Source organism: Pseudopipra pipra, chromosome 1 (genome assembly GCF_036250125.1).
Source record: "Pseudopipra pipra isolate bDixPip1 chromosome 1, bDixPip1.hap1, whole genome shotgun sequence".
Lineage (NCBI taxonomy): Eukaryota > Metazoa > Chordata > Aves > Passeriformes > Pipridae > Pseudopipra > Pseudopipra pipra.
This window is the reverse complement of record NC_087549.1, coordinates 109,567,944-109,595,322: the sequence shown is the minus strand read 5'-3', so window position 1 is coordinate 109,595,322 and position 27,379 is coordinate 109,567,944. Positions and strand designations below refer to the sequence as shown.

The window sequence follows — 27,379 nt, the reverse complement described above, 5'->3', positions numbered from 1 at the left end:
ATATTTACATAAAATCTCTCACCATTACTTTAGAAAGTGGGAATTTTGTATATCGAATTAAACCAACACCTGTTTATCTTTCCCACAATGCATCATGGTCTTTCACTATTCTAAGTTATATAATTTTGAACCAATACTGAAAAAAAGACATAAACCAAGAAATATAAAATACTGGACACTCCCACTTCAGTAAGAGGTACATCATTGCAAACATGGGGACAGTAAGATAAGGTTGACCTGGCCACTATGATGCTGGAGGATATACCCTGTTTCTCCCACTACTGCCCTCAGTATCTGCTCCTGTCCAGTGCCAGAGGATGGTGGGCTGTGTCGCCTGACCCAGAAATGATCTGCAGGGCAGCTCTTGCACGTTAGAAGCAATGCATTAATTTCTTTTAATGCACTTTCAAAATATGAAAGAGCAAAATGAAAAGACAAGCATTGTGACAATTTGATGGTTAAGACACTGAAAGCATTGTCATCGGAAATCACGATTAAGGCAGACTTTTCTTACAGCACTTCCTTGCACTTATTTCTGCTTGGAGTACCACTTAGCTTTCCAATACAGAAGCACCCCGATTTGAGTTTGATTTCAATTTCTCTTGGCCAAGCTAAAACAGAACAAGCACCTGGAAACGGGTTGTCCTGCCCAAGAAAATACAGAAGCAAACCAATTTGTCTTTCTCATATTAATACTGACTCCCATTTAGTATCATTCAAATTGCACCATCAAGTTGCACAGCTCAAGTAAAACTGAGGACCCTCAGTTACTGCCACACACACACATCTGGCAGGTACCAATGGCATTTCTGTGATGGTGCCTCATTTAAAAAAAACCAGTTTGACTGAAAACATCAATACTGCATAATGCTGTTAAAAAATTTGCATTTGTTTGAAACAAGAAAAACTTGGTAGTTACACATTTTTCCACAATGGTCAAAATGCCAGAACAGCATAACCAATCTTCCTCCAAGATGCATAACCAACAAGGTTAATTAAAATAAAGCCAAACAGGAATGTAGAATTTATAATCGAAGAGATTTTTAAAGCAGTGAACTGAACTAAGAGATGCATTCATAAGTTAATTGCCTAAGTCACTAAAGCCTCTCCCCTCAATATATCTGATTTTGCATCAGATATATTGAGGGCCAGATTCTCTACCAGTTCAAGTTAGCACGCACACGTGCCTCGCTGGCTGAACTGACCCTGGCCAAAGATCCAGCCCTTAATTATTAAGCTGGGAGGATTCTCTGAGAAACACCATTGCATACTAAAATCAGAGTTACGACCTCTCCCAAGTGGAGACATAAAACCCCTGATTAACAGGTCGGCGTATTACCAATTAACTCACTTTTAAACTTAAAAGCCGATCACTTAGTTAATTGACTTTTGTATGCTTCTGCCTGCTTACAAATGGAAGTGAAAGTTCAGAAAACCATTACAGATTTTTCCCAACATTTGAAGCAAAGAAAGAAAGAACAGCAAACAAGTTTTTGCAAAAGTTTTATTGCATTTGTTTTCCATATGGAAGCATTGACAGATTGAAAAGATGCAGCATTCACACTACTTCCAAAATGAGACATCCATTAAATTTCTCCTTCCCCAATCTCCCTCCCTTTCCCCGTGGCTTTGAAGCAGTCTAAACAGGTTAGTTTCCAAAAAAATACCATTTTATTTTAAACCAAGGAAAGAAAAGATTCCTTGGAAGTCATAGACACAGCTGATTTGTATACTTCCTTTGTCTGCAATTCATCTGATGAGCCCATGGGAGTCACAATCCAAAAATATAAAAAAATTCCTGCCAGAACACAAGATGTCAGTTGTAGTTATGAATGGTTTAGCTTTACCCGTTTTTGGAATGCCTTCTGTCCCTCCCACTTCCATCACCACACAGTTCATAACAGCATGCATGCTCCTTATCATAAATATTTCCCAATTTAAAACACACATATATGTGTGTGCATTTACACACACACACACACGTATGTACAAATATCAGAAAAGACTTACAAAGCTCTAAACCAGGGCAATGCTAAGAATATAGAATTAATCACCCTGGTATACTTACACATCCCATCAATATGAGTCTTTATAGTAATCTGGGCATCATGTCATTTTTTTCACGTTAACGCTGTTTAGCAGGCATTGCTCTATCAAGTCATTTACCAAGACAAACACACACAAAGAACATGATTCTGCTATTCTAAACACTTGAAAATTAGCTTTCTTCCTTTCCTGCAAGTGTAAGGCATTTAATAATCCAAAGAGTCTTCTAAATCTGCCACAGTTATCCTAAAAGGGCAACAATTTCCTGCACACTAGGGAGGGAACAGACAAAATAATGCCAGAAAGATGGAATCACTTCTGTGGCTGGAAGGAAAAAAGAGTGTGGGGTGGGAATTGGTGTTGGCAACCTTCAAGTACTTTAACTGTATGCAATCACCAGGTCAACTGGCTTTCTTGCTGTGTTGCCTTCTTGTCTTGCACCTTTTGGTACACGAAGTATCTGCTTCCCTGTTTAAGTTCACTTATGAAAGAGCAACATGCTCCTTCAGGAAGTCCAAAGGTGTCTGTGTAGGGCTGTTGGCACTCACATGTCATCCACAGAGCTCATCACAGTCAGGAGACAGCATGAGAATCTATTCAGAAGAGGTGGGTCATAACAGAGAAGAGAGGATCCCCTTCACATTAGTTATGCCATACAGAAAGCAGAGAGAAACAAATGCCAGTAAAGTTAATGTGATAAAAAAAAAAAAAGAAAGAAAAAAAAAGAAAAAGAAAAAGAAAAGCAGCAGCAGTTTCAGCCAGAGATATAGAATTATCTAAAATGGTGGAATACAGGGCTTTTTTTTCTCTGCAATTATCAGCCATTTAATAGACATAAAAAAGTTCATTTTGCTTTTTGTTTTAAACATTCATGGAAAATTTGTAACAGTAGTGCTGTAATATGTTTCTATTTTAGTGGAAATGCTGGTCAAGAATTCCTCAGACCACATACTGGTACGGGTCTGCTTTTCCTTGGTCTGGTGTTGCGAATGGGCTAAGCCATGCTATAGAGAACGGATGGCCAAATACTGCTTTCATGTTCATCCATTTTGTTTTTTTAGCCCATCTTCTCTCTTCCTTTTTCAACTGTTCTATTCCCTGAAAACAGAAATATCACATTTTCAGTCAAATACTCAGGTTTTGTAGTTCTGGATTCGGGGAGAAGTCTACTCTCAGTTACCCCTTATCCAAAGGATGGAGTAAGAAAATACAAGTGGTACCTGTATTGCCTTTCCTTTTCTTCTCACTGCTTTATATTAAAAAATATTAAGGCTATAGAGTGTTCCTTGGAAATAAAATTACTTTCAATTTGTTCAGTCCTAGATACTTCAGAAACATTTTATGACCTGACATCCAATCGTCTGTGACGTCAAATAAAAAAAAAAACCCACCACTTAAAACCAAACAAAAAGTATGTGCTTTAATGGCTGAACGCATCATGTGCTAACCAGATGGAAAAGTTTTAGAAGAATCCATTATAAGCTTGCAGACAAAAAAACAAAACAAAACAAAAAAACCCACAAACCCAAAGATAATGTCTATAATGCTCCCAGATTCACCAAGCAAGTTCAGGAAGTGCCCATGGCTCAGTGTAGCTGAGTCTACCTCTTGCCTCTTTGTATGTCATTAGAATCACTGCTAAAACATGCATGGGCTGACAGCAGGGAGAAAGGGTTAAATAAGACACTGATTCGAAGAAATCATTGGCATCGTTTAGTAAAGGTTAGAGGCAGAACAAAAATAAGCCATCAAGCAATCAGCTGAAACATTCACTAGTAAGACATTAAAAAAAAAATTAAAAATTCCACATTGTGTCTAAAACCCACAAAGTGAATTTGGTCTTTCAGGAAAGCCATATATGCCTGGCTGCCACAGAAGCAAAATGAACAAGTGCAGTCATTGTAGAGCATTACTCTTCCACGGGTAGCAGCAGGCAGATGACTCTGTTCTTTAACTCTGCACCTTTTGCAAGGTAATGTTTCTCCTGACCTACATGTCTCTCCCATGCTATGAATTAACGCACTGCAACACATCTTTGTGTCTCAAATTACCGGTGCTAGGAGCTCTGAAGAACACAACATGGGTCAACTGCAGGAGTTGTGCTGATCCCTGGTAAATGCCACCTCCAGAGACAAGAGCAAAATACCAGGGCTCTGGGTCCCTTCAGGCAGAAAGGAACCATCTTGGTGGGACAGCATTCTCAAGATAAGGAATGATGTCTCCCAGTGATTGGAAGAGAGAGGTGAAAAAAGAGTAAGACACAGCCCTGCTGTCTAAAATGTGAAGTAAAACACTGCAAGAGAGCACAACAAGAAGAATTTCACCTGGAAGTATTCCTCTGCTCAAAACAGATTGCTTGCCAGACACAGCTAGCTCAATGCTAGCAAATCAACAATGAGACATTCCACAGAGCTAAATCCTTGTGGGTACATATTCAAAAAAGAAAACAAAAATGAAAACACACAACCCAACAGGGGGAGACCATATTTCACTTTTTTTTTATTTTAGATTGTTGCATTGCTCCTTTAACATCTATAAGTCCCCAGAATTAGAGGGAAAGGGAAAATCTGGGGAACTTATTTGGTTGCCCTGCTGTAGGAAGCAGCTTCTAAAAATTCTTGAAAGGTTTCAAAGACAGAGAAATTCAAATGATAATTTCACAGGCAGCATTGCTAATTTACACACTTATTGATAAACTCAAGCTCAGCAGGATCTGTAGAACACTGTACTTCTTCCTGGGGCTCCCCATCAGAAAGAACAATGAAGTCTTCCTCTGAACACAGAAGAGCCACAGGTGGAACATCAGCCTCTTGCAGAAGCCAAGCATTAAAAAAAAGCACTGCAAAAAAAACCGCGGGAGCATATGACGCCAATCACAGCTCTCCAATGGCAGCAAATATACCTATTCTAGCTTCCACTGGCCATGGGCAATCAAGGGGAAAGAAACCTAAAGGAGGCAGGGGAGGAAAGAAGAGCTGTCACTCTTTTAAGACTATCACTTCTCTCCAACCACTCCAGTCAATTCAATTATATCTGAGCGTGCTTGGTGAAGATTAGAAGTATTCACAAGTGTGGGAACACACCCAGGAGTCACCAGCTCCATCTTTACAGAAGTGGGGAAATGCAGGGATATAGGATGGGCTGCAACACTGCTATGTAACCTCTACTATGCCACCCTTGAACTGGGGATGATTTGATGGCTTTCCAGTAGACTGTAACCAGCAGGCTTACATGAGCCTACTCCACTCCCTTTTCTTTTTCCATCTGGCAAGAGTTTTTGAACTATTTAATAAGTAGCCAAAACTAGAAAATCTTCCAGGCTAAAAGAAGTCTCTGTGTGTTTGTGTATATGTATCCCTCCCCCACCTACTCATCTTGGCTTTCCAGTACATTAACCTGTAAATAGTGACAATCAGGGCACAGCTGAGTTTCAGACAATACCAATGAAAAAGCAAAGAAAAAGAGGTTCTTGAATCCATAGGGAAAAACACTCTCTACAGAGTAATCCCAGTTACCAATACCTACTTTATCACAGATACTATCAACACAGCAAGCACCCCAGTCAATACATAGGTAAACACTACCTCCCACAGTAACCTTCAGGGACCACAATCCAGCACTGTGATAGCTCAGTTTATTACACTGGATCTTTCCTCAAGGGGTACATGAACCTTCTGTGCAATGAGGTAAAAACCTGTAACCCTTCACTGTTTCTACAAATGGTGAGAGAGACAAGGTAAAGGAGAGAGGGTGTGAGACACTCACCGTTTCATCGGTGCAGATGGAGTGTACTTGGGTCCCAAACATAACTGAGGTGAAGATAAGAAATAGGAGAGCCTCGAAACACAAGAGGATGAGAAGAATCACCGTAGTCGGTGGAGAGAAGGAACTGCATTCTGTGAAGACAAAACAACAGAGTTGGAAAGGTAGACATCAAGTAATGCAGCAGCTGCAAAACACCTGCTAAGCCACAAGTTTTCCATACTCAAACTGACGAATAAATTATATGGTCACCATTCCCAGAAAAGTACACAGGGAAGCTTTCACATTCTTGAGGATATTCAACCATAAAATGATCACTCCCACAATTAAAAAAAAAAACAACAACAAACAAACAAACAAGCAAATAAACCAAAAAAACCCCACATAAACCCTGCAACACTTCAACTTGCTTTTCCATTTTGGTTTTTCCCAGCATACTGACTAGGACTCTATTCTACTCCATTTCACCTGTAGCTTCTCTCTTAAACCTTAGTCTTAACAGATTTTCCACAGTGATAAAGTCAATTAGAAATCTCAAGCTGGCAGTCAGGACATGAGGATATGTAGCAACAACCTAAAACCAGAGTATGCTTCTTTCATAATTGCTCTTAGCCATGATCTAAAGAAGGTCAGATTAAGCCAAATTCTTATTTTTCCTCATAATCTATACTGCAAACTCAAGCAAGAGCTAAAAAAAAAACCCCAAACCAAGAAGGTAAATACAAAAGAGAAGGAGAAGAAAGGAAGAGGAAGAAAAATGTTATAGGGCCAAGCTCATAGTGTTGAGTGTTGTAAATGTCAGAACATCTCCAGATTTTTTCAAAATCCAAGACTCTCACCAAAAGCCTGTATTTTTCTCATGAGCTGTTAAGCTTTAACAAATACACCATAATCAGGGGCTAACACAATCTGCACAAATGGAAGGAGCTGCAACAAGAGAGATGGATAGGATCCATTTCTCATAACAGCTCTGTTCTGCCACCTAAACCTGGGGCAGGTGGGAAAGTGGTTTCCCCACACAAACAGGCCCTGAGAAAGGGGGTAAAGGAAACTACCTTTTGATGTATCCTTCCCTTTATGGCCCTGACCACTGTAGTCAAATGCAGTTCTCAGTGACAGCTGGCAGTTGTTTTACAAAGTTTTGAACCACAGAACAACCTTGTCAAACTCAATTCATACGTATATCCTCTGCAATAGTATAAACTAAAACCAGTCATTATATTGAATAACACAACTGAAATTCCAAGAAAAAAAACCCTAATCCTTTTCCAAAAAAAATTCAGAAGCAGCACATACATCTGCACACACATTCTTTGACAGTTTGCAGTTTGACTCAGCATTACCTCGAGGATTTCCTATATCCATTTATGGTTTTAAAAACATATATAGACTGTCTTCATAAAAATTTACTCACTGGCTGATTCAGAGTGAGGGCTGGAGTTTTTATTTTGGCTTTTTTGAGCTGCTTGGGTTCTGGTTTGCCCTTTTTCTTTTTTTTTGGAAAGGAATTGTTTGTTCTTGTGAGGGTGGATTTTTGGATCTGAGTTAGTATGTTTTTCTGGCAGTCTTGCAAGAATGATTCACGTTACCCTTTTAAAGAAAGCCTACGCATTCCTCCTGTCTTGTGTTGGCATTCAGGAAATTAGTGCTGTGTTCATTTCAACAGTAAGTTATTGCACACATACTTGGTAGGTGTCTTTACATCTCAGCTTTTTCCTAGGCAGTATCAGGTGTAAGTTGAAACAGGACTTTTCAGGACAGAGATCCCAGCAGGTCAAAAAGAATTATAAAGTTCCAGGATTGATCATTAAAAAAAATGTAAAAAGAGATAGCACAGCAGAGCCCTGATAGCATTCTTCTGAAACAAGTAAACTACATTATAAGTTCTTACTCAAAAACTTATCTGATATCTTAATGAGGTATTTTGTTAGTACTCACTTGTCCAGTCTTCTTCAAAGCAATACAAGAAGTGAAATCCCACCATGATTAAAGCATGCAGGGAAATCAGTGCTATATACATCTGAAAAATAAAGGATGTAATATAGGTACCAGGTGAGTTTAAAGACCAAAATGCTACATCTTCCCAATACTTCAAATAAAGCAAAGTGCTAATGTTTCAAAACAAAACCAAAGCACAAACAACTCCAAAAACGATCAAACTCTTCCATCTCCCCTAAACAAGCACCATGAAGCTGGCAAATACCAAGACTACACAGACTCGTTCTGGCCTTACTAACAGCTCTGAGCAAATATGAGGGAGACTGCTGAGTTCAAAGCCAGCTGGATACCACACTCAGCCTCCCCTGTCCCAGAGTGGCCTTCCACTCAGTCTAGTGTCCTTATCTCCCCTATGTACAACACAACTTTCAGAGAACAGTAACACTGACATCTAGGTATCACACTGTCAAAGCTTACATCCTTGCTCTTGAGAGCCCTGTAGTCTCCCAGAGAAACAACAGTTAATTTGTTTTAAGCAGAAAACTCACTTTATCTGTTTTCCAGCTTGAGCTCAGAAAAATGATGTATTTGTTTAATAAGCGCTTTCCCTGAGGCAGATGCTTGCATGGAAAATTTCTCTCTGGCTTTAATACTTGGTAGTAAATACTTTTTGTTTTAAACTAGGTCTTAGCTTTGTAACAGAAAGTGTATGTAACAAAAAGTTATAACAGAAACTATATGCAGTACTACACATACATTACAATTTACCAAGACAGGGCTAAAAATATGACTCTCCTGAACGTACAAACTCTGACAAAGGTCAGCAGATACTAGAAGTGAGAGAGATTTTGTTAAAAGAAATTCCTGTGGAAGCAGTAAAAGGCAATAGGGGAGTATTTTTTTTTCCAGTTCAGTATGCTGCCATTCTTTCACTTCCTCAGGTCTCAAAAAGCACACCCAAGAACAAAACCAGCAACCCTTAGTTTGTTTCTCTCAACTCCATTAAGTGTTTAATATAGTCTGCTTGAAAGTAGATGTCAAGTTTTAATAGAAACTGAAATCCTTTTGATAGGACTAAAACACCTAGCTTGCTCAAGGTGAAAAAACAACCTTGCTCAAAGGAAAGAAACGGGATTAATTTTGTTCTGTAATCCATATCCTAGCAAGCCACAGCACAGAACACTAAGCCTTTCCATTTAACTGAAAATCTCCCCCTTGTTACTTGGTAATATGAGAACAGTCTTCCTCAAACCTGCAGATGCCTCAAAAGATTTATTAATAAAACAGAGCATCACTGAAAGTCAGCCTTGTAATGTTCACACTACTCCCACGGGATATTTGCAGTTTGCTCTGATGAAACACATTTCAACCCTTCCAGAAATATGCGGTATTCAAGTGTGCACTGATGTTTTCTTACTCATGCTACAGATATAGTACAAAAAGTCAATCACCTCCTTGGTTTTCGAGTACAAAAATAAACCCCTTGCAATTAAAAGGTGGATAATTCTTGCCAAAGGGGATGCAGACTTCCCACTCCTCGCTTAAGATGTAGCAACAGCTCTTATTACATGATCCCACACAGGTACTCATACAACCATAAAGCTTAGGAGCCCTATATACGGCCTGGGACCCTACCAGTCACAGTAAAAGGATGGCCCATGCATCAAAAAGCTCAATGCCACAATAAACTACTCCCATTACAATATAGATGCTCAACAACTGCCAAAAGAAACCTCAAAAAAACCTTGAAAATACTTCCCATGATGTTTTTTCCCATTGCTGTGGGTGGATGAGTCTGTGTGGGTGAGCGGGTGGGTGTGTTCCCTAACTAGTGAAACAGAAGTCTGCAGCAGCTCCCTGTAAAGTTCTTCCAAAACAGGAAGGAAGAGGAAGCCAGCCTTGGGAGCTGCCTCACAGACTACATGCTGCATTTCAGCGCTTCCCACTGGACAACCTGAAGCATCACTTGCAAAATACTTACTGTAAACAGTACAAAGTACTTCTGGTTATTCTCTCCTACACAGTTATTGACCCATGGGCAGTGATGGTCCATTTTCCGAATACACCTCTTGCAAACACTGAAAGAATAGAGGTCTTTATTAACAGCACTTTTCATTCCAGGAACATAAGATTTCACTGGGGTTTGGGGGACAAAGAAACTACAGAAAAGAATCAGAAGTGAAATCTGAATCTTAAAAAATTTACTTGTCACCATATTTATGTTTGTGGTTTTTTATCTTGACTAAGTCTGTTAAAAATGAACCATAGAATACCAAATCACCACTGCAAAAATTAATGCCACATTATCAGTTGTTCTGTCAAAAATATATCAAAAATATTTGAACAATATATTTGGGCAGATGGAAAAAATCTGTGATTTTGTTTAGTTTTAACCTATTTTGTCTGTGGAAACGTCCATAAATTAAAACCAAAGAGAAATCAGAAAGATACAAAAAGCAGTAATGAATAAAGATATTTTTCAGAGTTGCTAATTACAGACTATGGTTTATTTACCAACATTTGCTGGCAGCAGGAACTTGCAGAAAAGGAAGTTAAATAAGGCACTAGAAAAGATTCTTGACATCGAGGTTAGCCACATACTAATATAAAATAGCTGTGGCAGTCAGTCAGGAAGACAGTACCACAATACACATTCAAGGTGAAATTAGATGTTAAAGCACTTCACAAAACCAGGCTAATGAAATCAAAATTCAAATTCTTGCCAGCGTGCACATTGTGGCCAGAAGTCAAATAATTAAAACATTATTACTTTGTCTGGACATCATTCTCTTGCTTAGTCAGTAACTGCTTCAATTCACATAATAAAGGAAGTCTTTTTCTTTGCTGCTTTCTCATATGATAGGAGACGAAAGGCAGTCTCCTGATACCACATTGCACAAACAAGCACAGAAATCAAATATGAAAAAACACAAAACCCCAAAGCAAACAAACAACGGACCCAGAAAGGAAACAGCCATTCCAGAACAATTCTGGCAGCCCTGAAACAGAAAGGATTGGGCGCTCTGCTAATTTTATTTTTCTTCTTATAACAAAAAGTATTTTGACCTTAATATAACAATAAACTTCAACACCCAAACGCTTAAGGGAAACTCAAACAAAAACATGTTCTTATCTGCACATATGAATAAATAATAGAAAACCTCTCTGTCAGAACAGCCTTTCACTCACTCTACGTGGTGGGAGGGAGTAATCCCCAAGGATACTTGCATGCCTGAAAAACAAATGAGTTGCTATAACCCCGATCCTAAATGAAAGGTCAGGCAGGCAGGCTCTGGCCTCTCAGCATGGGGCCAGATCAGGAGATGCTTCTCCTTAGGTGTGCTCAAGTACCCCATTACCTTCCAGTCCCAGGTGCAGTGGAAAACGGGAAAAGTCTCATTTTGCCAGAACAAGTAGCTTGAAATTATTTTTGAGCTACATGGGGACTGCAATCAGCTGGCACAGTAAAAACAATTTATCTGCCAGATAATGTGCTTCGTATTATAATGATCAACCACTGCTTTAAAAAAATTAAAAAAAAGGAGGGGGGAAGGTGGGGCAGGTGGTGTAAAGGAGGAGGATGCCTCCTTGTCTGTAGATGTGCACACACTTCCCTTGGACTCTGAAACAGAGGAGTACCCAAGCAATCCCTTCAGCTGCTCCTAGGTCCTAGTTCCCCAGAGAGACAACCTGAAGCAGCCAAGCCACAGATGTGGAAGAGGTAGCTAAGGCTGAGAGGAGAGGTTTTATTCCCTGTACACATACCAAAAGTAGTTGGATGACAAGCAGAACAGGAAACTAGCTGGTGGAAAAAGAAACATAGAAACCATGACTGAAAAGTACAGACAGCCGGGATTACCCAATCTCAGACACTCTCCCCCTATTTGACCACCCAGCTTCCAAATGCTGGCAGGACTAGCTTACTGGGCTTAGGGGACTCACTAAATAGAACATGAATCAAAAAACATCCTGGTCCCTCTGGCATACCACTAGCAATATCTCCTTCTGATGCATATGCACAACCTTGATGTGTTAAAGTCTAATAAATCTTCCTAGTCCATAGAAAACTTTTTGACTGAAGATTCTCAACAGCATCAGTGCTCAGTGGATAAGTTTCCCAAATCTTAATGTCTAAAAACTTATCTTAAAGCATAGAAAAAAGGATCACAGTGATGAGGTTTTGTGTTTAGCCAGAGTTGTCTTCATTTACCTATGCTGTGAGTCATCATCAAGACAGCATTTTAGATGTGAAGTTTCATTCATAATTGAAGAGCTGTCAGAGGGGATTTTACAGTAGCATTAATAAGTGATAAGCATGATCACATTGCTCCTGATGAATAACCAACTCCTGATTTTGATTAGAATAAAAAAACAACAAAAAAGAAAAACATTTGCAAACTAAAGCTCTGAAAGTAAGTATGAAAAATGCAAACAGCAGAACAAGTTTGTTCAGCTCAGTACCATGTATTCCCCTCCCCACAAGAGCACTGCACAAATCAGCAGTAATCCTGGTACAAGCTCTCTTGGTACATAGTGGGTTTTGAGGAGGTAAGGAAGTGACACCAGTGCAAACTCATTAACTACTTACTGGAAAGCAGGTTCGCTTGCTTTAAAAGCAGAAGAGAATTTTAGGAAGTAGTTATTTTTTTGCTCACTGCCTTTAGTACTAAAAAGCTCACTACCAGTTACTCTCTTCCGGGAAGTTTATCCTACCAGAAAAAGAAAGGACATGACAGATCAGTAGGCATACTGATCTATCACATAGCACAAAACAAAGTCACAGCACTCAATAAAAATGTGGAAGTCTGAGCTCTTAAAAAATATATACAGTTATCTGTACTTTAGTTTTAACTTAAATATCACTTCTAAATAGAACACACAGTTAGACAAATGGGTTTGTGAATAAAAATAAAAATGGAAAAGACACTGACCCTCTGAGAGACATTACATTTTTTAGATTTCTATGCATTCTGGTATATAATGTCTCTTTTTAAGTCACGTTTACATGAAAATTTATGGAATGCCAATTACAAGGCTGGAGCCAAGGCAGCACTCATTTTAAGTGTTTCTCACTTTAAGTGGCCCCAGTGTCCTATAGATAAAAATTTGTTAGCAAAGGCCTGAGATTTTTTTCAGAGAAACTTAAATGTGTCTGGCACTATTGGCAACAGAATTCAGATACCAGTCTCTCAATTTACCCACTCCGGTCTCAGACTCCAACAACAATTTAGATCAAGGCACACTGGTGAATAATTCTTGAGGTCTTAATAATACAGCTGTCTTCAGAAAAGACTTTACCTGCAGTGATGTGCTCTGTCAGGTTTGATGCTACAACACTTTGGGCACTTGTAAACCACCTGGCCTGGCTTTAGCTGCAAACTCTCAATGAACTCTTTTGTGGCATTACCTTTGGGTACAGCACCCTGCAGGAAAAAAAATAAACCAGAAGATTAACCTGTGGACATTACAACTGCTAAGAACAACAGGATGACTTAAAACTATGGGAGGGGAGGAAAAAGAAAGAAATAAAAACTTCCCTAAGATCAACAGAGTTGCAAGAAGATTCAGAAAAGAAATGAAAATGTGGTACTAAAGTATGGAATCACATACTTAAACATCATTCTGGTGGGGTTTTTCGGGTTTTCTAAACATCAATAAATCCTCACTTAAGCAATTATTCTTTTGTAATCCTATCATAAGCTTAAAATATTAAAGAATCCTCACCCCTCTTTTCACATCAACAAATTTATCATGCCAGTGTCTTGTATCACAAACTGGAAACAGCAGATGTTTTATTCCAATACAAGCAGCTACTTTCTGAAGTATCATTTTGTACACTAAGAGTTGCTGGTAAACACCTCATGTATTTATATTTATGCTTCCGCTGTGTATTTGTTATTTAAATTAGGGCCTAACATTCAAACAGTGAACACTAAAAATCTTCCCACCTGAATAAGACTAGGTAAAACATTCTTAGCTGTCTTTAAATAGGTAACATATTGCTGCTGCAGGAGCCCAAGTTCATGAGTTTCCAGTCTTTTTTGCTCAAAAAAACTGTATCAAAGAAACTCCCTCCCCTCAAAAAAAAGTCATGAAACATACTGTATGAAATCACTGCTGGTACATTGGTACAATTAACTTCTGTGAATTTAAGGCTTTTTTATTAAAATAAAAACAGAGAAGCAATATTTTGACAGATTTCTGACAGAACAGTCTCTTTTTAACATATCTATACAACGTCCTAACAGCAATAAACAGGAAAGATACACACCAGTGAGAGAACTGCATATTGAACCAGTATTATAAGGCTTTCTAGAGCAATAGTTTTTTCCACAAAAACTCCCAACAGGACTGACCAATTAAAAAAATTACGAAAACCAACTTCCCCAAAATGATAAAACTCATGTTCTCTCTCTTCAACACTCAGCAAAGCTCAAAACCTTAGGAATGTTTTAGCAAGAAGCAGTTCCTGAAATGCGAGACGCATGCTATCAATTCTGAAGAACTCAGGTGTTCATTTATTTATAGTAAGAATTTTGTTTGTTTGCCTCAGCAGTGATTTCTGTTTCATTCTGATCCCAGACGTGCCCCTGGCTCCCCATGTCCTGGCAGCTTCCTTAATCCCTGACTCACACTGTCTGCCAGATGTTGCTGCATCCCTTCTCTGTATCTTCCCTTCTGCATTTTATTTAGCTGAATTCCTCATTAAAAAAATGAAACAAAATCCCACTGGCTCTTGCCCTCCACACACATAAATCCCACCTCACACTAGGAATTAACATATCTTTTCCAAATGACTCTCAACAGAGATTGTATCTGCTTCTCCAATGGAGCCTGTTTCAAAATACAGCTTTTGTTTCAAAAGAGTTTCTAGTAACTCTGCAAAATAATTCCAGCGACTTGAAGGTCCCTAGGCATAAAAGCCACACACAACACACAATAATTAACAACCACCACCACCCTTAGGACACAAACTATCTAACAAACTGCTGCAGCCCAGTCCAATGACCGGAAGTTTCAGAGCATAAACTATTGCTTACAGTTCTGCCCAGCAGCAGTGTGCAATTCAACCGGCTTTACTATAAATTGTGAGATTACCCCAAATCAAGCCATTTCTGCACTGTTGTGGCTTCTGGAAGAACTGGAATCTAAGAAGCAAAGATTGTTCTGAACTCTTAATGGCACCTTAACAAGGTTTGAAGTAGGAAAAGACATTTGGAAGGAAGAGAATATCAGAGGTACACCACCGCTCCCAACAGCAACAAGAACACTTGTGAGGAAGGGGACAAGAGAAATCTAAGCGTGTCTTTCCTTCCACTGACAATTGGAGATGGGGTTTTGAATTGAATCTACTGTCCAGGGATTAAGCAGCAAATAAACTATCACAGGTCACTCAGCATTAGCCTCATCTTGCTAAACCGTATCTTCTCACTAGCTGAAAGATGACAAACGAGCAGATCAGATCTCTCTGAGCAATGTCCTACAGATCCACACAGGGAAGTCTTACAACTCTGATGCTTCCCAACTTGCCTAACAGCTCTTAGCACACTCACACAATATTTATTTCAGCATTGTCCAATACACTCAACAAAATCAGGAGAATGTGAGATGGTAACATGGCTTTTCAAAACAACACACGTTCTGCTCCATTCTGCTGAAGCAATACTTGCCAAGGCAGACAACTAAAACCAGCTTTTCCAGCTTTACTGTTTGTCAAGACATGACAAGCCACAAACACGAGATCTGCCACTGGGGAGAAAACAGCGTCAGAGAAACTCTCCTTCCCAGTGAAAAAGAGGAGCTGCTCACACACTGGGAATCTAAAGCTGGGTCCTTGACTTTGCTTCTGACTTGAGTGGGATGAAAAATTAGCATACCACATCAGCAGCCTCACTCAGCAGGCTGACACACAGAAGATTATTTAAATCTGCCACTCACTCGGCAAGTGAGTTACCCAACATCTAGCAGACAAGAAAAACACCGCCTGTTTCTTTCCGAGACACACAGAGAGAGGTATACTTACTGGATCTGTCAGCATAGCACGAAAATGTGAAGCCAAAGCGAGGAAAGCCAAGGTGTTGAACAGTGTGCCATTGATGACACTATAAACATAATCTCTTGATGGAACTAGCATGACAAGAAGGACTACAAAGTCGGCATAGAACACCAGCATCCAGGTAACGACAGCACATGCAATACCACAGCCATCTCGAATAAACCACATTGTTCCCAGGGAAGCGCGGCTAGGAGGTGGAACACACTTTTCTGGCTGGAGGTATTCTGGTGTCCTTTCAATATCTCTGAAGCGGTGGACTGGAGTAATCATCATAGGCTATTATGTCCATACTTGCATCTGAAAAAGAGAATCAGAAACAGTGTTCACTGCTCTGCAAGACATGTGGCCCTCTGTCCATGGAAAGGCACGGCGATCACATGGAAAATTCAAAATTGCAGAAAGACACTTGAAAAAGCAAAAATGGTAAATAAATCAAATGCGAAATAATGGATTTGGAAACCACACTCTTTCACTTATCGGAACACTTCTTACTCAGAAGACTCTCTAAGTGCTTTTAAGAGGTGCTTAATTATACATTAGGTCCACCTGTGTGCCACCTCCACCTCCCCCTGCGGAAAGGCAACAAGCCTTTCTTTTAATGAAGAAAAAGTCATCAGGTAGGAGCCAAGAGGAGCTGCCCCAACAGGAAATGAAGCAAGAACTGGGCACTGCCATGTGAGGAAAAGAGGAAAGACCTAGCACAGCTGGCAGGGTCCCTCCTTGCTGCCTCAGATCTGGGGAAGGGTCTCTCCTACGGATACTGGGTAACTTAGCAAGTAGAAAAAGTATCCTTTCTCCTTAGCCATTGACTCACAGCTTTGGTGTAAAACTGCAAAACCCAACCACTCTAAAATTAGATTTGCAGGAATTGATCAAGAAGCAACCCAGGCAAAGATCTCAACAGGAACTTCTAGTCTCGGCTGAAGGATGGGCTTCCCCAGCAACAGCTGTCTCCTACTCTCACCTTTTCCTCCGGCCTTACAATCCTTGGAAGTCTTCTGCTTTGCCATGGCTCTCACACCACCTTTGCTCCATCCTTCAAAGGCATTTGTTTTCCCTCCCCTTCAGCACTTCTAGTCAACTCCATTCCACTGTAGTAAGAGCACTAACACTGACATTGCCCTGTCCTCTCCTCTCTGCAGGCACCTTGTCTATCCAGAGGGTAAGGTCCACCTTGGAGCCAGAAACTGTAATATTCCAGGTATATGCAGCACTTACTGTAGTTTCAGTGTAACTCCCACTAAACATAGGCATTTGAGAAAACAGAAAAGGTGCTCATAAGTCTCTGGCAAGGGATCAATCCATTTGCAGTGTGAATGTACACCACTCAATAATTGAGCACACCTGGAATGCTAAGCTTTGAAAGAGGCTCTTTATACACCCAGCAGCTTCTTCCAAAGACACTTCTTCACAGAGTATTTGCACAGTGCTCTAAGCACTCAAAAACACTACAACCTCTGAAGACCCACCTTCTACAAAAATGGCTACAATAATTTTACTACCAAATACACTGAATTGCATATACCTGAACGGAAGGGATCAGCCTCCTGCTATTTCAACATATCAGGCTTTTCAAAAAAAGAGCGTGCATTATGCAATTTTATTTCAGAGAAACGAAGACAATGTTCACCATTAATTATGCTTTCTGCCACAAATGTTCATACTGAAGCTGCTTTTGTACTTCTTTAAAAAGTGACACTGTTGCCTATACAAAGGGGAGAAATTTTACAGAAAACATAGTCAGCAAATTGCAAAACTACCTAGGACCTTAAACTTCTCTCCAAATGTTATCGCTGAGCTCTGTCAAGCACAAGGAGAAAGCTCTATTCTGCATAATGCAAACCAAAAAGGAAATGTTATTGCCCCTACCCAGACAGGGAAGAAGAAGATAGTTTGCTCTTTAGTTATTATTTCAAGAAGACCAAATTCATAAGAGGAAAATTAGTCTTTTAAGGCCAAAGATTAAGGCTATTAATGAGCAGGATGATTAATTACATCCAAGCGCAGAAGTGATGAACTTTGTGTGCCTTAGTGCGAGTGACATCGGGGAGAGGTGACTGGAACTCCTACTGCCACAGCAAGAGTCAAAAGCCAGGAGCACAAAGCTTCTGGGTGAAGAGAAGGAGATGAACTAGACCATTTATAATATTTGTTTGCTAACATAACTGTAAATAAATAAACCAGGAGAATTAGGTATTTCTTATCTTTCTGCTTTGAGCATTTAGTATGCTGCCAAGCAAGTTTAAGACGGTTTATGAATCTGAAGAAAGTCACATGGATTAATGTTAAAGCATATCAATCTTGTATTTATACATACATCAAACAGAACAGAAAAATCAAGATAAAAAAGTCCTTGTGAGAATGTCATTTACTTTGGTGAGAAAAAAAAACCACAACAAAAAGCCCTCTCCTCATTCATAAAATTCACATAACACATTGTAATTACTTGTGTATTTTAACCACAGCTATAATTTAGCCTCATGACTCCCAATACTTAGGAACACAAGCTATATAATTTTCATAAAGAGTGATTACCCAAATGATCTGGTGGTCTAAGTTCAGATAAATCTATACCTACTGGTAAATCCGTACCTTTTCTCCAGTTTTTCACAATTTCTGTGAGGACAATTATGTACTTATACATTCACACAGACTTAACCAGCATTTCTAAGGCTCGGTCCTTCCCCTCCCTCAAGGAAACAGGTTAACCTTCACTGCATTATTTAATAATCTTATTGTTATGCTGGTTTGCGAGCTCAAAACAGGGCTGACATAATTAAAGACTCATGCCTGACAACAATCCTTAGTTTACAGTAACATCATATTGCATTAAAAAATGAGAAAGAGAACAGTAATTTAGGTATTTCGATTTTCAAACAGAAGTCTTAGCCTTGACACATCAGGAGCAGGGATAGTCCTGAACAGGACTGGGATAGTCCTGAACACAGACTTTCAGGTTTTTTTCCCTAGACTCTGAGTGTCTTTTTTCCCCCTGAGGTTTTGTTTCCCAAAGCAAAGGAATGAAAGTCACAGGAAAAGCAAACTCCTATTTAACAGAGGAATTAGTTTGACAAGTCACCCCAAAGTCAGTATTAGCAAAGACTGACTGAAAGCTAAACAAATACACAGTGATTAAAACTGTAGGTTTAGTCCTGGACAGCACACTTTACAAGTGAAATAAAAATTAATCTCTCTTGCAAGTGCAAGAACTGGTTTCACTCCAATAAAAGTTCTACAGTTCTCTCTCAGAAATATTGAGCTAAACTGGGGGGGAAAAATAAGAAAAACTTATAGCTGTGTAACCTATAGCTGGAAGGAACCTCAAGGCACCTCAGTCTAAAAGTCTGGAGACTCATTTCTGCAGTGCAGTTATGAGACAAAGCACAGACCTCCAATTCTGGCTGGAGGACAAATTTGTCATTTAATGTACTTGACTATTTAATGCTTGGTTTAGAGGCATCATTAGACAACAAAATGAAAAATCAGTAATTGCTACATAAACACCGTACCTTATTTGAGAAATATGTGTGTTTTAGTGTTCCTTATCTCGAGAGTCAATCTATAGGAGCTTAGAGTCTCAGCTTCTCTCTTACATGACCCGATGAGAGGGTTTTTTAATACCTTGTTCTTACATACACAAACATCTGCTTTTGTTTATGCTGTCCAACTAAATATTTTCATATAAATAATACAACAACAACAATACTGTAGGGGGGAGGAAGTAGTAACTTGCCCTAACTGGTTTGCCCTTCAACCATGCTGCATATGAATTTAATTTATCACACAGATAGAATATGTCAGTCCCTCCTGGTCTGGAGCAAACAATATGTAAACAATGTAGGCAAAGGGCTTAAGGACTTAATCTTGGTGTCAGGCTACAACAGGCCACTAGGTAAGTGTGAATACAATGACAACACGCACATCAATTCAGCTTAATGACATGACAGAGCAAAGACTTGTTCTTTTTATCTGGAAGGCATTTGGCACTACAGGAACAACTAAAAAACATGTAATATACAAATTAGAAATGTAAACAAAACAAATAAAAATCCACTTCCTGCTACAATGAACACTTAAAATATGCTATTACACCCTATATGAATTAAGTAACTGTCTTTTGATCTGCTATAAGCCATGTCCAAAAAAGCTTGTTTTTCATGGCCTGTGACCACCAAAGAACGTGCAAAAAACGAACAAACAAATGATGTGAGCCTTAAGAAGTACCTGAAAGCTACCTGAGGTTCTGATGGTGTAAAACCTACAAAAAGCTTAAAACCAACATTATCATCAACCTGCTGATTTTCATGTAATTACTCATGCTAGTGAAGTCAAAAGCACATGGGTATGACTTGCAAAACTACAGTATTACTAGTACATTGCAACCATTTCCTTTATTAGAAGTCCATTAACACTGAACTTCAGGAAGTGGTAACATTTTCATTTTGTCATATAAACTATGTGAATTTCAAGTTTAGCCAATTACACAAAAACAATTCTGGGAGGAAAAAAAAAAAAAAAAAAGAAAAGAGAGGCCGGGGCAGATCACTGACATTTTTTTAAGTCACTTGGTTTGGTTTTTTATACACTTTAACGAGCATACTCCAAATAGCTTTTACAACACAGAGTATCTTAAGAGCTGACAACACTAAAGTTAACTTTTAATCATCATCAAAAGGAAGCAAACATACATAACTAGTCATACTATATTCATGACAGCTAAAGTAGGCAGTTTAGATCTGCAGGACAGGATGACCCTTTAAATAAAACCAGCAAACTCCACTTGATAGACAGAAACTGCAAGAGTTCATTTTTAAGTTTATTTCATTTTTCTGTACATAAAACTGCATTGATTAAAACACTGGGTATTTAATCTTCCTTTGCAACAGACATGGAAGGAAGTGTGCTTTCTAACAGGATATTTACCTATGCTTCTCCCTCCTGTCACACCTCCATACAGCCGAAATCTAACAACAAGCTTATCAAAACTTGCCAGAGCACGTTCTAGCAGGGATAATAATAAAGGAATATCAGTATTTATACATTTTGTTTCCTAATGGCTCCTGCAAGGCCTATCTGATCAGCAGGAGCAGAATGAAACAGCCCAGCTATGCTGAGAATTTTTGGCAGTCTCCTGCAGATTCATCCAGATATCCATCAGCATGGTAGTTTCCAACCTCTGGTTTACAAAACTCTGGAGGGTCAATGGGACATTTCTAACAGGTCTATGAAAGGCAGCTAAAAAAAGCAAGCCTATTATTAGCAGGCTTAAATTTGCTATAGAGAGCTGTACCTCCATTGGAATGTTTTTGTGACTCCACACACGGTTAAAAAAAGACAACCAACCAACCAACAAAACAAACCTGATCCCAATTCAAAACCTCAAACAGGTAAAAACCTGCTCTTGGGTTAAAATGGCAAAAGCAATAGGGAAGAATTGGGCACAGAAGTTAACACTGCGCTTACAGGACACCCGATGACTCAGATCAAATGATCACAGTGCAAAGTCAGTGCTGCTAGCCCTACTCCAGACACCCCGGGAGGAGATAACAGGATTGTGCCTACCACAGATACTTTTTCATTTTTCTTCTGGAAATTCCGGCTACATTAAGGAATATAGTTACAGCCTAAGTACGACATTACCAGCTACCCATATGCTTTTAGCAAGAGGTTCACAAACATCTCGAGATTCCCCTGAAAACTTTGGCTCCTGAAGTCATGCGACTTCAATAGTTTCAGTTCCCATGCTGAAGAAAAATGGCATAAAGAAATCAGTATGTCAATTATATTAAATCTATTAAAAATAATCTTTAAAAAATTACAAGGCTTAAAATAAATTTATGTTTCCTGAGGATAAATGCACAGGCTTGGATTACCTCCCTTGAAAACGGGAAAAGAGAGCACTTAAAACCAGATGGTAACCCTTTTATAACATTTTTCTGTACATGAAGAGAGTAAGAGGATGTATAACAATGCTTTATAGTCAGAGTTTAGAAAACTGTTTATATCATTAACTATTTTGATGAATCATAATTTTCTATTGATGAATCAATATTTTCTATTTTTAACTAATTTCTTATTTTGAAGAGGCCACGCATGAACAAGACCTTAGTAAAAATGGATCCCACTAAAATCATACTCTTATTATTTTTACTAGAAGCATCTTAATAGAGGGGAAGATTTAATTGAAGTCATGCATTTCTGAAGAACACATTTGAATAGGAGTACAAATACGTCAAGGGAACTCCTCCCTAAGGAGAGCAAGGGGAGGGGGAAATTACCTCGAAGGTGCCTGTAGGATCTGGAAACTCTATTCTGAGGCCCTGGATTGGGCTGAGAGTGACAGGCTCAAGAGGGATGCAGCCACATAGGGCACAAACCCCTCAGTCCTGTCCTAATTTATGTCAGTCCAAACAAGAAGCAATTTGAACAGTGCCAGAGGAATTGCATTAGAACCGTAAGGAAAATAAGGCCATGTTTTCTCAATTACAAACATAGGGGTTTCCCTGTCCTGATGGTTGCGGTATGCAGTCTCTCAGGGCAGACAGTAACAACTTCCTGGTTAATGTCTGCATCCTTTCTGTTTAACTAATAGATATGTATTGTATAAATAAATGATAATGCAATTAAGACTGACCTAAGAGTCTGAGTTATCTGGTAAGTGATTGCACCCCCACCTAAAAGGCCTGTCAGCTGCCAGCTTGAGCAAAGGAGAGCAAAGACAATGTAGTTACTGTCCAAGGTACAAAAACACTGGACCACTATAGATGAGTGACAAAATTGGGGCAATATCTAGGAACAGGACACGAATCACAAGGGCAACAGAGACAGAGGTCAGACTTGAATCTCACTTGGTCTGATCACAAATTCAGTGATCTCAATAAGGCTTTGATCAGAGACAGAAGGTACTTTATAATACTGTCATTAAGTATGAACCATTACAAAATAATGTAACTTTTTCCCTATCAGAGCTGCAAGGGGAACAGAGAAATTCTGTCACTTCAATCTTACAGTTTCCCAGTAAGACTAAATACACACAAGCTACCTAACCTATGTCAAAAGAGAAATATTAATCCTGAACATACAAACCATCTTTGTTGCATCGTCACCTATCTGGAGTTAAGCATCAGAAGGAAAGAGCAATCTTGCAGGAGGGACTGCACTAGGAAACAGAAAACAACAGATGGGGATGTCATGCTTTCCCACAGCATTGCAGTTATCCTGAATACACAGCCTCATGAGAGACAAAACACAAGAAGCTGCCCTGGTCTTCTAGACAGCTTTGCAATTTTGATGATGATTCAAGACTTAAAACAGCAAACCCCTGGATTAAGGGAATTTAAATTCACGATTTGTCCTGTATCAATTTTTTTTTTTTTTAACAAAAGACAAAAATTAAAGGGGAAGGTTTATCTATACAATTAGTATTATTTTTAGCACCTATTTTAAAAGCTACACAACTTTCATGGCAAAAGGAATATATCTTCCAAAGCAGAAGAGTTGCAGCTTTAAAGTTTTAATCATAATAAGAAGCTGGCAGAATCGCTCTGGTCCAAAAAAATATTCTAAATACTATCTTTCAAGTCAGAAAGAGTACTTATAACTATCAGACACACGTTTTCACTCAAGATGGTCTAATGCTGCATCTGGCTCTCATCTGCTGCTGCTATAGCCACCCTTTCCCAAGCATGTCACTCACTCTCCCTGATTTTATTCCCCCACTTGCAGTTTGTTCTTCTTCCTTACCACACAGGAGTAGGTAAGACACAGGTATGAAGGCTGTAAGGCATTTAGATTTTAAATCTAAATACTACACCTAAGCAGATACCTAAACCAAATACAGAAAATACACAGAGCACACGTTAAAATAGCACAAAAATAACACAGGGACCGAAAAAATTATCACCTCTATCCTGCAAAGGTCTGAAGGTAAAATCATGACTAGAAGAAGCCTATGCTGCTACTTCAGAGAACTGGAAAAACCTGCAGGTTCAAAGTTGCTGTATGTTAAAGCTTTTTATGTAGCAAAGGACATCTGAGTTGGCAAACTAAGTTTTGCTCACAGTTGCATTAGCAAGCAGAAGGGATCCCTGCCTCCATAAAATATACAATTTTTATGTCTAAACCTTAATTTTGTTATCTTTTTAAATACTGAGAGTTCAAGCCCAGACCAACTACAATATATAATATGCTACTTATCTATTCTATTCTGTATTGGACATCAGTAATTCAAGTAGTCATTGCAAGAACACAAAGATGTATATCACATTACTACCTTTCTTTATCACCTGCTATAGCCCTCTCTGTATCTATGTTTTGGTACTACTGCCTTTCCACTGGGCCTGTATATGTCTTTTTTTTTTTTTTTAATAGCATAGTACTTTACCCTACCTTTATTCACTCATACTGTTTCAGCTTGAGCCCATTTGCTTTAACTTCTGCATGCTGCACCACGTTTAAGATTGGTCACCCCTGTCAGTTCTGCGTTATTGCAGAACTCACAGCTGAACTTCACAAACACCAGCCCAGCAGCAAAAACATCAACAAGGGCCCTTCGTTTCCTCTCATTCAACATTCCTCTGTTGTCCACGGGTATTAACAGTGAGTTTTCCACATCCTTGTTTTAGTTGCTGTTTTACTTGCTCCTGGAACAGCATTTCCCAACATTTTTCTAGCTGAAGTCTGCTGCTGTAGCCTTCCCTCTTATTTCCATACCTTCCCATCCCTATCCGCTGCTATTTTTTTCTCCTTTTCTTGCACTCCTTCTCCCACAGCAGCACCAGTTCTATATGGTCACCCTGTAACCTGGTGGGGCAAAGAGATATGAGGCTACAAGCCTAGATAAATCTGTCATTTCAGCCCCAAAAAGCACTCCTGAGTACCCCCCCACCCTGGGGGCACAGCCAGGAGCAAGCGACAGGAGTTAACACGCCAGTGCTCCTATGCAGTAAGAGCCAGAGTACCTGGCTGCACCTTGTTTGTAACACCTTGCACCCACTAGCAGGAAATTGCTGCTGTGTGGGGAGGTCTTTGGCACCCACAGCCTGCAGAGACAAGCTGGCTCGCTCTTTTGGACTCCCTCTCAAAAGGACAACGTGTAAAGTGTAACTGGCAGACTTGCTGCACTGCAGTTCCAGTCAAGTTAAGGGCTATCTTTTTTTCGTATTATCCGCACAACCCAAACATGCAGCTCTAATTAGGAAAGCTTTAACTTCTCATTTTCTCTAATACAACCTTAAGCTTCAGATTAGTTACATGGACAAGTCAAATATGATGTTCCAGGTGCAATCATTCACATTTAGTTCTCTTCAACCAGCTAAGCACAGGACAGAGAAAATAAAACCTGACAAAACGCTATTCTATCGTGTCATATTTTATGTTACCTGCTGTCTTCTGTCAGGAAGGCAGAACAATTGTATTCCAGAATATCACCCTAAGAAAAAGGTCATGTCTACACTGCAGAGGGACCAGAGAAAAGTGTAAGCTCAGCCAACTAACATCTGCAGAGACTGGCTGAGCTACAGCCAAGCCATTTTCAGACTGACACCACTGTGGGAGCCAATCTAGTCTCTTCTACAGGAGAGATGCCCCGTTACAGATATATGGGAAATGTCTGCACAATCAAGCTTCATTGCTCCATGAGCAAGTTTTCCTGAAAAAACGCAACACAGGTGTTTAAACTGCAGTGACTATGAGACACTGCTAGCTTCTGTTCTGCTGGGAGATGCACAGCAATCTACCCATCAAGAAAAGTAAATTCATATTAGATATGAAAAAGATTCACCAAAGCTGAGTTACCATTGCCCAGGATACACACATACTGCTGAAGACTATAAATTCTTCTTTGCTAACACAAGGGGAGCTGCCCAGAAAAGACACATAAGTACTCGGGCACAGCAGACATGCATCTGCTGAGGAATTAAGCATTCATCTTCTTGCAACCTACTTCCGATAGTTAAATTACATTTGTGTATTTTTGTCTATTACCAAACAAGCAATTTCAAACTGAAATACACACCCTTGTCTGTAATTACACCACCTAAAATGAAAATTAAAAGGAAGTAGAAACACACACAGAAATACTCAGCAGGTATTAAATGTTGCAACGAATATTTTGGCCTTTAGGCAGACCTTATATTTGCCCTTTTATAAACCTACAACTGCACTTAGCTTCTGGGTCGCACCTTCTAAATCTCAATGAGCATTCAGTCAGACACAACTTCCTACCACCAGCAGCTCCCGCCGGTATGACAAACACTATTGCATCAGTGAGACAGCACCAAGAGCTACGCTGACAGAGTCATAGTGTTTGAAGGACCGGCTCTTTATTGCAAAGGGGGGCTGCATCTTTAACGACATATGAATGGCATGGCTCCTCTTATGATGACTCTTACCACCAAAATGCCTGTAACACTGCACAAAAGACTTATTTGTTGCTTTCATTAAGCAAAGAAAAACATGGTACTCACTAATGCCTTGCTATCTACACCACCAGATACCCAATGCAGTCACTCATTGCAACCCGCCGGTCAGTATCAGAACAATCCACTGTATCAGAACAACCATCCGAATTTGGGTTCCTTCCTTACAGATCTGACATTGCACACCTCTGCCGTGTCAAGAATCCGGCAAAAAATCACTCTTTTGCACACTGAAAAACACAATTTATCTTTTCTAAATTAGGATCAAAGGAAAGAAACCTAAAGAAGTTTTGTGTCCATCCTGTGTCCCTCAGTGGCACACAGGCAGCGGGAGAGCCTACCAAGGACCAGATTGCTGCCTCCTCCTCCCCAAGGCCTGTTTTCCTGAAGACTGTTTTCTAATGATCCATCATGAACTCTTGCTTCTTAAAAATTACTTTACAGAACTACTCCAGTAATACTTAGAAGCTGCTGCTCTAAACAAGTCCGGATCGCTTCCTATTGCCATGTAGCTCACCATCCACTTCAACTAAACCCTCAAAAGTGCAGCGCCATGGTTTCAACACAGATTGCTCCCGATGCCGAGGTCACACCCGGCCGATGGTGCCATCGGACAGGTGCAGTCACACGCCGGGTGACCGCGGCCACCTCCAAAGCGAGAGGGTGAGCTCCGCTCGCTGTCCAGCTGTTCGCTGGACACGTCCCGTCGCTGAAACGCACGCACAGATCACAGGACCCCGTTCCACCACTGCAATCCATTAACAAGTCACAGGACCCCGACGAAAACGCTGGAGACTTCGAGTTTAAATTTCCTGCCGAGGGGACTCGACGCTGCTCCGAAAGGCCGCGGAGCAGACCTAAACCACGTATTTAGCCCGGTATTATTTAACGTGTTTAGCCTCGCAGTATTTAAAGCCCAGTGCTGGACGGCGGCGAGGGGAGAGCGGGAGCCCACCTCCCGTTTCCCGACCGATGCCAGAAGCTCCTGGAGACGCCGCCGCTGGACACGACCCGCCGCCAGCCCTTGCCGGGGGCCCCGCGGCGGGATGCGGGCACCTCTCGGCCCCCGGGCGGCGGGGCCATCCTGCGGTTCGCGCACGGCCGGGGGGCTGCGCGGACAGCGGGGACAGCGGCAGGGCCAGGGGGCAGCTGGTGGCGC

The 27,379-nt window shown here is 40.1% G+C and overlaps 1 protein-coding gene across 7 annotated transcripts in view; it reads right to left on the bottom strand.

Annotated features, from left to right (window-relative positions):
- Positions 1–27,379, bottom strand: part of ZDHHC3 (zinc finger DHHC-type palmitoyltransferase 3) — a 37,361-nt gene that overhangs the window by 6,209 nt on the left and 3,773 nt on the right. For 3 of the 7 annotated variants that reach the window (XM_064670608.1, XM_064670590.1, XM_064670599.1), the window contains exons 2-6: positions 15,770–16,099; positions 13,045–13,169; positions 9,728–9,824; positions 7,747–7,828; positions 5,812–5,942 (exon numbers count right to left, since the gene is read on the bottom strand). In XM_064670608.1, coding sequence (XP_064526678.1) covers positions 5,812–5,942; positions 7,747–7,828; positions 9,728–9,824; positions 13,045–13,169; positions 15,770–16,075 — 741 coding nt within the window. In that variant the 5' untranslated portion in view covers positions 16,076–16,099. The other 4 variants (XM_064670613.1, XM_064670632.1, XM_064670621.1 and 1 more) reach the window with 4 other exon arrangements.